General features: G+C 39.7%; 1 protein-coding gene across 2 annotated transcripts; it reads left to right on the top strand.

Moving 5' to 3' along the window:
• The first annotated feature begins 1,854 nt into the window (after window positions 1-1,854).
• LOC119523053 (diphosphoinositol polyphosphate phosphohydrolase 3-beta) lies at window positions 1,855-8,437 on the top strand. 2 transcript variants are annotated; one of them, XM_037821815.1, is made up of 2 exons: window positions 1,855-2,367; window positions 6,804-8,437. In XM_037821815.1, the coding sequence occupies exons 1-2, from the start codon at window positions 2,084-2,086 to the stop codon at window positions 6,805-6,807; spliced, it is 288 nt and encodes a 95-aa protein (XP_037677743.1). In that variant the 5' UTR covers window positions 1,855-2,083; the 3' UTR covers window positions 6,808-8,437. The 2 variants fall into 2 exon arrangements, with proteins under 2 accessions (XP_037677743.1, XP_037677742.1); XM_037821814.1 differs by having other exon boundaries at window positions 1,855-2,577.
• Window positions 8,438-13,068: the final 4,631 nt, after the last annotated feature.

Below are 13,068 nucleotides of genomic sequence, written 5' to 3'. Positions count from 1 at the left end.
ATAATATAAATGTTAATATTTCATTCTACCATTAAAAGGAATTTATTTTTACATTGTTCTTAGGTGTTTCCCAAGAATATGCTCATATTACCTGCAAGTAATGAGAATTTGACTTCTTTATCAAAATGACAGACTTTCTTCTCCTTACAATCTCATTGCATTTGAAAGAACTTATAAAAGAATATTAACTAGTATTGGTGATAATAGGTATAGTTGTCTTAATCCTGAGCATAATGGAATTTTCTCTAGTTGTTTATAATCATGTTGTGTATTTGTGAGTATGGACATACTGAGTATTACAGACTGCTAACATCTATTTTAAGTTTTTATTTCCCTCAGATGTTGCTTTTTCAAATGCTAATTTATCATCCACATATCTTTAAAACATGGTTATATATTCAGTAGCAATACTATATTTATTTCCTTCTTTTTAATCTCTCCCTTTTATCATTTTCTTCATATAGGACCTATACACACTTGTCAATATCATGACTAGATATTGTAGATTTTTGTTGTCATTGTGATAGGATCATTTTTACCAGTCATTTCAGGTATAAATGTAGTCAAGCAGAACCTGGGAATGTGAACTAAATTATTACTAAAAACTTGGATTTCATATTTAATAAGTAATTTCTATTTGCATTTCATATTCAATTTCCCTTCTATGAATGGATTATTTCATTGGAAAAGTCAGTTTTCACGATCCTGCGTGGCCGATGCCAACAGTGCCTCAGTAAGAGAGAGATAAAGATGCCTAACTTTCAATCTGACCAAAGTTAGGAGGCTTCAGAGATCTGCATAAAGCTACTATTAGGACAGGGTAACAGTAAGAAGGAATAGAAAGGAGAGGGAAGGCTTTAGGTTGTAAATTTTTGGCTATGGGGCCCCACTTATTGGCCAATTGGACAGGATGACCAGAGAAATTAGAAAGCACCAAGTGGCCTCCCTGGATCTCGACTCAGGAGATTTTTAGAAATAGCCGTGAAAATATGAAGGGATTTCCATAGGCATGTTTGCCAAAACCCCACCCAGTGTTCATCAGTGTGAAAGACAGAAAAGGGTGGAGTGTATTAAAGATGGAGATTCTTGGAATTTAATGAAACTTTACTTCGGGTGGTTCTACAGTTGTTAGGTGTGTATCAAAGTGAACGTGGCTTAAACCAGTTCCTGACGAAGAAATTGAGGAACAGTAAGGTAACCAGGGGTTTAAGAAAACTGTTTGGCTTGGGGCTGTGCCAAGACTGAAAATCCAAACCCATTGATGAGGTAAAACTGCATGACGTGACTCAGCAAAGATTAGACCTTGTTTTGCCAAGAATACCGCTGATCATTGTAACAAATCCGAGCTTTCATAGAAATGAATTAGTGCTATACATTATGAGTGATGATGATGATGGTCTTGACCTTTCTGTGCGTAAAACTATTTCTTGTCGGTTTCGTACAACTTGGCTGGGAGGGTGAAGAGAAACATCCAGCTGCGCCATAGCCACGTTTACCCCAAAGGCACACGTGGAAACAATCTTGGCCAAAGTCACAATTTGGTGAATGTAACTCCACATAAAGGAGATTCCTAGCCCCAGAGGTACTGAGCGCCTGCGCAGTTGGCCTGAGGCATCGCGCGCGGTGGAGGCAGGAGACCCCCGCCCCCGCCCCCTCCCTCAAACACGAACGCGCACGTGTATGGGAACGCGCACGTGATTGCGCCTCAGCTCCCTCAACCCCCACCGAGGGCTACTAAGAGAGGGCGCGGGACTCGGGCGAGAAAGGCGGGTGGGCTCGGTGGAGGGTTGCGGACTCCTGGGCAGCGGCGGTGGCACCGCCACCCAGGCATCTAGGCTCTAGGGATCCGTGTTACCTTCCTCAGACCCCAGCACCGCTTTGGACCGGCTGGCTGGCTGCCCAACCGACGGACTGACTGACGTACCTCCCGCTTTCCCGCCCCCGCCTCATTTTTCCCTCGGTTCTCCTGGGCTCGCGGGCCAGGCGCCTGTGTCTCCCCGCCCCTCGCCTCGGCCCTTTCCTTTCCCAGCACCTCGGCTGGCGGCGGCGGCGGCGGCGGCGGCGGGAGGCGTCGGCCTCGAGGATGAAGTGTAAGCCGAACCAGACGCGGACCTACGACCCAGAGGGGTTCAAGAAGCGGGCGGCGTGCCTATGCTTCCGGAGCGAGCAGGAGGACGAGGTTCTGTTAGTGAGTAGCAGTCGGTACCCGGACCGCTGGATCGTGCCGGGCGGTGGCATGGAGCCCGAGGAGGAGCCGGATGGTGCAGCAGTCCGAGAGGTGTACGAAGAGGCGGGAGTCAGGGGGAAGTTAGGCCGGCTCCTGGGCATATTCGAACAGAACCAAGATCGCAAGCACAGAACGTACGTGTATGTACTGACGGTTACAGAGATCCTGGAGGATTGGGAAGATTCAGTTAGTATTGGGAGGAAGCGAGAGTGGTTCAAAATCGAAGATGCAATCAAGGTTCTCCAGTGCCACAAGCCCGTGCATGCCGAGTATCTGGAAAAACTAAAGCTGGGCGGTTCCCCAGCCAATGGAAACTCCATGGCCCCGTCCCTGCCAGATAGCAATCCCTAGTATGTACCGACCCTGCACAGAACTAATGATCCCCCCCCACACACACACCTTAAAACAAATAATTTCCGGAGCACCTCTAATACCATGTGCTGTCTTTCAGGGTGGAGAGAAGCTTCTTTTGTTTTCTTGGCAAATCTCTGAATCACGCTTGCAAAGTGTCTCAATTGCCAGGCAGTGCTTTCAGACAATTTGCGCGTGTTTCAGTTGCTTTGAAAATCCCTTCTTGGTAGCATTGTAAAATATTTCGGTAAGCTAAAGCCTCATAGGATTTTTTAAAAAGGTGCCTTAACTGCTTAAGGATGTGTGTCCTCGCCCGTTTTGTTTTACGGGGGGTGGGGGGGTGGGGTGTGTGTGTGTGTGTATGTATGTGTGTGTATGTATATGTGGTGGGGTGTGTGTGTGTGTGTATATGTGTACCGGGTGAGAGAGAGAGAGAGAGAGAGCGAGAGCGAGAGCGAGAGAGCGAGAGCGAGCGCGAGCTACCAGTTTGCAGTTTTGTGGTTTGTTTTATAATGAAGGCCTTTAAAATCCAATCACCTTGATTGTGTGGGCATCTTTTATTCCTTCCCCCCTTAACTTGTTTTCTCATTCATGTGATTAGTCCTTGACAGCAAGCCCTTTGGTGGTGGGAATTGGTTTAAAATGATCAGTTTTGAATTTAAAAAAAATCTTTAAAGACTTTGCATCTTGTGCTCTTTCTGCACTGCACAGTTTTGTCCTGAGAAATGTGATCTAATTTGTGCTTTTCAGAAATTTGTTTATTCATATACACATCATTTGATTTTCAAAAAAAATCTAATTAATGGTTTATTCGCTGTTGACTTGAAATGACCATTTCCCCTATAGCTCAAGTACAGTTTAACAAATTATTACCTTATAGAGTGGATATTTTCGTGGAGCTATTGTTTGCCAAACACATCTAGATATATACATGAAAACTGTATTCATGAAATATTCTGTAGCATACTCAACTTCCATTTCCTATTGCTCCTTTTCCAATACCCTAGAAGAACTTTGGTTATCTCAATATAAACTAGTATCTGGCAGAAAGTTCTTTCACATGTTTGAACTTAATGACATTCAGCTGAATTTCTCTGGTGATAACATGACTATTGAATGAGGTTGCTTTCTTGATATTCAGCTGTTAAAGACTTCTTAAACTCTCAGAACACCTGAGCTATATTTTTTAAAGATTGTGGATAAGTATTTTATCTCATGACAAACTTATTTGGGTGCCAAATTAAGAACTCTTACATTTGCCTTGAAACTTACTTAAAATCAGGAGTCCCATTTTGTAGATCTCTTCTGGAGCTCCCTCTGTTCTCCCAGCCATGTCAGAATCAGAGGGAAAGCCAACTTCGTGAAGAGGGTATTGGAGGGGAAAGATCATTCCATATACAATACTTAAGCATTTTGAAAACTTTCTACTAGTAAAAAATGAGTACAACGTGGAAAGTGATTGTTTACGACATTTTCTTGCTCCTCAAAGTGATCTGTTTTTAAACAGTTACTGCTAAAAATGTAATGTTGCACTTTTAAAAAAATTAATATTTTATTTATATGCAATACACAAGTCCTTACTATAAAACTTAATGAATTTTTACACAGTGAATACACGTGTAACCTGCATCCAGTTCAAGAAATTGAACATTACTTTTAATTCAAAAGCCTAATTCATGCAACCTCCCATTCACTACCTTGCCCTCCTGTTTTCTAATCCTATCAAAAAGTTTTGTTTGTTTTTGAACTTTATAGAATTTTAGAATATATACTCTTTTGCCACCCCCTTGTGTGTGTGTGTGTGTGTTTTAAACTTCACAGCATTCAAAGATTTTTCTGTTTGATTTGTGCTGAGTCTACAAATTGCTAGTATTGTATATGATTGCTGCTAAAACGTGGGTGCTGTTGTACTTTTAGGGGAAACTTTCTGCCACTCTTTTGACTATTAATCTTTTTACACATTTACATCCAGCTAAACAAAGTATAAGTTTCAGTTCACAAAATTTATTTCTGTATTAAATCTGTCAAGGAAAAGAGTAAACTAGAAAATGAGTGACTTTTTAAAGCCAATGTCAGTTTTATTATCTGAATTATATAGTCTAATCAAATATGGTTATTGAATATTTTTCTCTAACAGTGATATATTTTGTATTTTTGAAGCAAATATTTTTAGTTCCAAACAAATTTACTTTTTCTATTCAAACAGTCCCAGGACCAAAATATTTTTCCCAAGAAACTACTTATTCAAGAAGATTCCTAAATTCTACTTTAACATTAACACGGCAGATATATTGGATCTTTATTTTATGGATGTTTTTGTAGATAAAACTTCTACCTGAAATGCTGTCACAAATATTTGGGAGGCTTAACTTAATATTTTTACTTGAAATTGTGCATCATCTTATTTGCTTCTTAAATTATGTATTTAACAAAGACAAAAATGCACAATATTCATATTAACCAATTCTTAAGAATTGTTAGCCTAAACATTTTTTGGGTGTCTTTTTTTTTTTTTTGCTTGTTTTTCCCCAGAGACATTTAGAGTGAGTAGTGCTGTTTATAAGAATTGACTGTCAGGTTAATATAAGTGATTTTTGTGAAATATTCTCTGAAATCTAGTCTAGTCAAAATAACTAAAGGATTGAAGGAAATTCTTTTTTTTTTTTTAAACTCCCAAAGACTTAAGAGTTTCAGGCTAAAACACATGACCAGAGGGAGTATATAGAAAATTTCTAACACCTCAGTGCTCCAAAGATTGACGTATAGTTGGGATTTTCATCTTCTAAGAGCCTGTTTGGTAATGGCACTAAAAATGTACAGTTAAATTTTTTAGCTCTCTCCTTGACAAAAAAAGGAAAAACAGTATTCTCCAGAGATAATCAAGGTTTGCTGACATGAGAAAGTAATTTTCTGTATGTTTTATAAACAGCTGGTATTTTCAGCTGGTCAAATGCTTTGTTACAGATAATGGATAGAGCAGAAACATTAGAAGTTAACATAGATATACTGAATACATAATTGTTACTGTGTCTGTAACCCAGTATAACATTTTTTTCAAGAAATGATATGTATGGATGTAGATATAGAGATATAGATGTATAAAATCTGTAAAAGAAGCAAACTGAAAGGAGAAAATTGTTACAAAATAATTCAATTGCTTTATTGCTTTGCATTGATTCGAGGCAGTTAATATAAAGGTTTTTAATTGCCTTGATTGATTACATTTGAGAAGATTAGTTAATGCCAATTTGTTTATGTTCAGAAATACATAGGCAGGAGCAGTCATCTTGAAAGTGATACTAACATTGGAGGCTCCTTCCAGGAAAAATGGGGTCCTTACTCAGTGATAAGGTCTTGGAAGCTGGAGTGGTTTCCAGTCTTCAGAGAGAGTAGTTCCTTGGAATCAGCTGTACCTGGGAAAAGGCAGGTGAAAAGTTAGCCTCACTCAGCTGGGCGAAGTTTTCACCTCTAGGCTTCCCTTGTTGGGGAGCCACCAGGCACTACCATAAAGAGTATTATCAATATTTCCCTGCTTGTTGCCTCTGGATAAACTGCTATACTGCATTTAGCAGATTTTAAACATTAATGGCCAAACAGCACTATGAGAAGTGAAGTCACTGTGGTGACTAGCATCATTATGAGGGGTAACTTGATGTGATAGAAACTACATTGGGGCTTTGAGGTCAGACAGATATAAGGTTGAAAACTGGTTCTAATTATTGCCTGTTTATTTGGTTTTTTTTAAATCTTTATTGGAGATAATAAAAATAGATACTTCATGGACATCTCCTTATGAAAAGCCTTTCCTCACTATCTGGGTTAAGAAATCATCTTCTGTGTCATGATTCTCACAATTTATTGTAATTATCTATTTGCATGGCTATGTGGCCACAAGAATGTGAATTGTTTGTTGGGTGGGAACCACCCTGAATTATTTCTTAAGCCTTGAGTCCAGAACCTGGAATTTAGGAATTCTTTTTGTGTCTTAGATGCCCACTCCCCATTTGCAAAATTTCTAGTATAAGTTCTTTCCTGGTGATTTTGTTATTGGCTAGTTAGTCCCTCAGCTGTTGTTGTAGACTTTGATCTGCATTAGATAATTCTGTGAAGGCTTTCCAAATGCTAAGTGTTTGATGCACATCGTAGGTCCTCAGTAGATTTGTTAATTGGAATAATTGTGAAATTAGAATAAGCCTGTTAATTATATGTTGATTTGTTTTTCCAGATGAACGGCAAAGATGTTCAGGTTTGCTTTGAAAGAATCATTGATGTGAACTCACTGTTCAATGGAATTGTCAAGTACAGGTGAGCATTTCCATGTCCCCAAGGAGATAGCTCGCCTGGTTTTCCTCCTACATCTTGAGACAGTTCTTCCCTGACTATTCCACTGACACTTTTGCCCTGGTTGTTGTACTATTGTACGCGAAAAGACTTAATTCAGCACCTGTAGCCTTTGTTGTGTTTTAATGATGTGTCTGCCTTCTCCATTAGACTATGATATCCTTGAGAGTAAGGACTATGTTTCCTAACCTTGTGAGTATCCTGCACCTGAGATACTACTTGAAATGTGGTTGGCATCACTGTAGGTTCTTTGATTCAATTAATATTTTGTAATCACTGTGTGGGAAAACAATCCCCTTCCAATCTGGTGCTAGTAGAGTATATGCTGTCTAGGCACCATGTGTGTGGCTTTTGTGTATCAGGTGTTTCAGAAACATTTCAAGACAGTTGTCAGATGTCTGAGGACAATAATTATTATTCATATTTCTATGTCATACCCCATGGTAGATAGCACAGTTTAAGATTAATCCATGACTTAGGATTGCATAACAACCTTAGTGTTTTTATACTATTGTTAATTTGCTTAAAATTTTATTCAAAATACATCACTTGCTATAAAGGTAACTGTAAAAATGAATACAGTGAACACAAGATAATATTATGAGTTTTTATAAAAATAAATTTTAAACTATATACAAATAATAAAACTTAAATTTTGCAATGCCCTAACCACTTCTCACATGTTATCTTAACATCTCTTTGAAGAAAACATTGTTTTTTCTCATTTTATACATTCTGGATACTGTATTATTTGATGCCAGAACTGATAAAGACCGCAGCATAGGCAGTTTTCAAGTTAATTATGCCATTTAGTTTTCCTGGGTTTCTTTTGCTTCTCTTACTGATTCATTTGACCACAATTTTGATCCCCTTTTCTAATACACTAAGCTAGCTACTCATCCCACTTGGTAGTTCTCCATGTAAGAATGCAAAGGGCTGAGACAGAGCTAAATTGTTGTCACTTGGAAAAAGCATAGGGAAGGAAGCTGTTATGAGTGGGGAACAGAAAATGAAGGATTTAAAAGAGAATTTGGGTCAGCTGCCTCCAAGAGATGTCTTTAAGAAACTGACAACCATGTTTAATGGAAATTTTATAGAACTTTTTTATGGGGTGTGTGATGACAGCACTCTTTCCTCGCTTCCTCCAAAGCCCCTAGAATGGCTTTAATATGATAGTTTTTTTAATAAAAAGCAGCTACCACAGAAAAAGTGTGTGCTTCATTTTAGTGTTGTACCCATCCCCATGGTACCAGTGAAATGCATTGATTGTGTCCCAAAATCTTTCAGAATTTGAAAAAAAATCTTCCCAAATTATTGTTGTATTTTTTTTTAGTTGTGGTATGGTGTTGTAGTTGTTTTTAAAAATTCCTTATCTTTTAGAGAAATGTACTGAAAAACTGTCAGATGAAATGCTGCTGTTATTTGCTTTGAAATATTCTGAGGGTACGGCAGGTGGGAGCATAGATGAAACAAGATTGGGTATGAATTGATAATTGTTAAATCTGTGTGATGGATATTTTGGAGTTAATTATACTATTCTCTATACTTTTGTATATGTTTGAAATTTTCCATAATAAAACTTTAAAGAAAACACAAGTTTCAGATTTGACTTGTAGGACCCCCTTTCTCCCTAGGATTCATATAGGGAAGGCTGGTCAGCCAAGACAAATCCACAACCTAGAAAGAACCTAGGTTTTGTTCCTCCAAAAACCCAGATTTTGTTCCTGAGCTAAACTCATTGACAAACTTGCTTTTCCCTTAGATTGAATTCTTTCCTTGGAGGTCCCCCAGTTCCACATGCAAAAAGACTTGTAGCCCTACCAGTATACCACACATGCTCAGAAAACTTTGAACCTGAGTGTTGGACATAAACTTAGGTTCCAGATGGGACCACACTTTATCCTTTTACAAAAGGATACTGTTTTTTTTTTTCTGATTACAAAGTTAATTCACCTTAATTTCAGAAAATTTGGAAAATTCCAAAAAGAATATATGAATCAAAAAATTACATGTGATACATTTACACAGAGATAACCAAGTTTGTAGATTAAATATATATTAATTTCCAGCCTTTTTTCTTTGCATGTATGAAATATATGTAAACAAGTATGGAATAAGTGAACCCTATCCACCTAAGTATTTCCCAAAATCCATGACCCTTTTATTGTCAGTCATATACCATACACCTACCATGGTATTTCTCAGAATTTTCTAGACTGGTGCTTAGGACCATCACGGAATTTGTGATGCCTCTGCCATACACAAGTGCGGCAGGCCCAAGTCCTGGTGCAGGGCAAAATTGGTTGGTTCTTTGTTTGTTTTCATAATTTTCACACAAACTTTCTACTAACCAAGCATTGAGGCTGGGGATTGGGGCATCAATTCAACGGGATACCCTTTTAATAATTCATACAATTGTAATGTATGAGCTAAAAGTAGTCCTTACCTGTTTTCCAGAAAGATCCTCCTTTCTTCTCTGGATCCTCAGCAAGGTACCATAACACTGCCTTTCTGCAGCCTCAGACCCTCATGAGGTTGCTGCTTCTCTGGGCACAGTAGTTTTTAACTGGTGAGCAAGGACACCACAATTCTTGCATCAAGAAAGGGAATCTTACCTCCTTTGCCTTTTTACTCCAGGAATGTGTCCTTAACCCTCCCTAATTTCCTACAACACTTCAGAGACCAGGCTGTAACTTTTAATGAGATATTATTGAAGATTACCAGATTATGTGAAGGAAATATAATACCAAAAACACAATTTACAACTGCACAGGTCAAACCCTTTCTAGGTTCCATCACTAGACTAGTTCCTTACATGGGTTGACTCTACATTACCTGGGGAAGGCCCCCAACCCTGCCCCCCATCACCACCAAAATCTGATTTTACAGTTTCAAATCATGGATGCACCAATTCTTGGACCCATGGAGAAGGGAAAGCTTTTCCTACGACTCAGTCAGCAAACAGCATCTCAGACTTATATTCCCAGAATCAAAGGTGTACACTGAAATCAGTGTAATGGATCAGAGAGCTAGAATGTGCAGGGTTGAGGATAGATGTTCTAGTTTGCTAATGCTGCTTGAATGCAAAACACCAGAAATGGATTGGCTTTTATAAAACGGGGTTTATTTGGTTACATAGTTACAGTCTTAAGGCCATAAAGTGCCCAAGGTAACACATCAGCAATTGGGTACCTTCACTAGAGGATGGCCAATGGCATCCGGAAAAACCTCTGTTAGCTGGGAAGGCACGTGGCCGGCGTCCGCTCCAAGTTCTGGTTTCAAAATAGCTTTCTCCCAGGATGTTCCTCTCTAGGCTTCAGCTCCTCAAAAATGTCACTCTTAGTTGCTCTTGGGGCATTTGTCCTCTCTTAGCTTCTCCAAAGCAAAAGTCTGCTTTCAACAGCCATCTTCAAACTGTCTCTCATCTGCAGCTACTCTCTCATCTTCTGTGCATTCTTCAGTGTCCCTCTTGTCTGTAGCTCCTCTTCAAAATGCCACTCTCAGCTGCACTTCAAAATGTCACTCACAGCTGCACTGAGTTCCTTGGAAACTATCCAATCAGAGTCATCACCCACAGTTGGATGGGGCGCATCTCCACAGACACACTCAAAGAATTACAATCTAATCAACACTGATACATCTGCCCACACAAGATTACATCAAAGATAATGGCGTTTTGGGGGACATACATTCAAACCGGCACAATGGACATTCAACTTTGTCTTACTCCAAAGCTCTTGTTCTGTTGTGAAGAAGAAGATTACTGACAATATAGTGAACTCAGTGGTCCTCCTCTTTCTGGGATGGGAAACAGGGAGAACCTAATAGCTCATCCACGGTCCAAGAAGAGCCGTTAAGACTGCCCTATGTGAGTCTATACACAGGTATGAAGGAGAAGCAGGCCAGGACCTTTGGGAGTTTAGACTTCTCTGGGACAGGTGCTGAGGGGATAGAGGGCTTGGGACAGGGTATGTAAATGTTTTCTCTTCCTTTTATCTAACCACTCAACATTTAGAGCTTATTTCTTAGGTGTTATTAAGTCATAAACTGACAAGTTATCTTAGCTCATGGTAATAGCAGTGGCATCACGCTCTCTAGTGGACATTTTAGGAATTAACTCAGTCTGGGATCTGTTCTTTTTAGAGCAAGGAAACCTTTCCTAATCCTCCTGCTCAGGAACATTCTGCTGCCCGAGTCCATTTATAATTACCTTTTACTAATCCTGAATGAAATCTCTGTATATTCCGTATGTGAACTCATGTTGAGTTCTTTAAGCTGTGTCCTTTCATCTAGCTTTAACCTGGTAAATAAATAGGAAAGTGTTTGCATTTCTCTAGTAACTCCATTCTCACAACTGAGCTGTGATAAAGCTATTCAAGACTGTATGCCAATAATTTCATTACCTCCAGGGATTGACATGACCCCTGCCTTCATGGAGCTCTCGGTGTTTCGGGGAGACAGATAAAACAAAAACTTCTAACAAATGTACTGTGTTCTTAGGATAGTGGCAATTCAGTGGGTTCTGCCAGCACATAACAGGGGGGACTAAACTAGTTTAGGGGGAAAGAGAAAATGATTCCCAGAGGAAGTGCCACCCACCTGAAGACTTAGCCAAGGGGAGAACGGTGAGAAAGTGTTTCAGAGAGCGGAAAGAGCAGATGTGAGTTTCTGGAAGCCAGAGAGAGCATGGTGCTTTTATGAACTGGAACTTGTTCGTTATGTCTAGAACGTAGTCTGATGGTGTGGAGAAGAAGGAGGGATCTTCTAGAGATAAAGCTGATGGGGTAAGAATGAGTCAGATTCTAAGGGGTCTGAGCTGACTTTTTCAGGGATTGGAGGAGAGGAAATATCAGTTTATCTAAAGAGTGCATAATTGTTAAAAAGGTGATAAGAGGATGTTCTGATAGTAATTCAGGTGAGAAATGATGGTGACCTGGATTAGGGTGTTGACAATGTTGATAGAAGTGGACATATTTAAGAAACATGCAGGGTTTAAAGGGCACATGAGTTGGTGATTTATTGGATGTGGGAGATAGAGAGAGAAGCAGATGTCACAGATACATTTAAAGATATTTGAATGGAGCAACTGAGTTAATGTACCATTCACTTAGATGGAATATAATAGAATGAAAACATTAGCTATGCAGGGATGAGAAAATAATGAGATTGCTTTTATATTTGTTAGTTTTTTGGTACTCAAGGTACATTACTTGGAGAGATCCGACAGCCCAGAGATACACAGGCAATACAGCTTAGAAGAGAATAATGAACAGGAGATGTAGATTTTGGAGTCATCGGTAAATAGGGAGGAGGTGAAGAGGTGGGTGTATATAAGATCATCCAGGAGAGGGTGTAGGGGGAGGACAGCAAAGATGACCAGTACTCTGAAGAGTATCAACATTTAAGAGGTTAGTGCAGGATTCCAGAATGGCTGTATTCCCTAGTGAATAATCATCTATTTGGTGAAAATTAAACACACACACACATTTAAAGTCACTAGAAATTGTCATAAAGGCATATGGCAAATGAAGAAACATTTATTCAAGAAAATCTTGTAAGTCAGTACAAATAGTATTTGTGGCAATTGAGCCACAACTTGTTCCCATCCTGCCCAGCTCCATGTGATAGAAGCTGCACTCCAGACCTCTACTATATGTGGATGTGATCAAGAAGATGAGGACTCCATTTGTTTCCAGCATCTAGTCTAGGGCTGTGGTTTCAACCCAGTAGGGGAAGGTCACAAGTATCTCTTATCCCCCCAGACCAGTGTTGCAGTACTATTCCAGGTAAGCCTTGGCTACAAGACCAGCTCCAAATCATAGGTGAGGGCTCTGCCTCAGGCATGACATACCAAGAATAGTGGGGCCTCAATCTTCTCTGCCCCAGTTCGCTTTCAGGGTGAGGTTTCCACATGGAGAGGGGTAACCTGAGAAAATCATTGGCTATCATATCCCCCAGGACCCACTGGTACAGTTGGGTCATCACTGTGGGAGGAGAGGACTACCTATGCCAGTTCTGGTGCAGTAGCCTGGAGTTTCTGCCCGTGGTCAGGGAGAGGCAGGCCATAAGAACTTAGAGCTCAGAAACTGCCTGAAGGGACCGAATTTATTTGGAACAGAGCCTGGAGAAGTTCATGACTAAGAATGTTA

The sequence above is a fragment of the Choloepus didactylus genome, chromosome X, assembly GCF_015220235.1.
Source record: "Choloepus didactylus isolate mChoDid1 chromosome X, mChoDid1.pri, whole genome shotgun sequence".
NCBI lineage: Eukaryota > Metazoa > Chordata > Mammalia > Pilosa > Megalonychidae > Choloepus > Choloepus didactylus.
The sequence above is the reverse complement of the archived record's forward strand: the minus strand, read 5'-3'. Positions and strand labels throughout refer to the sequence as shown.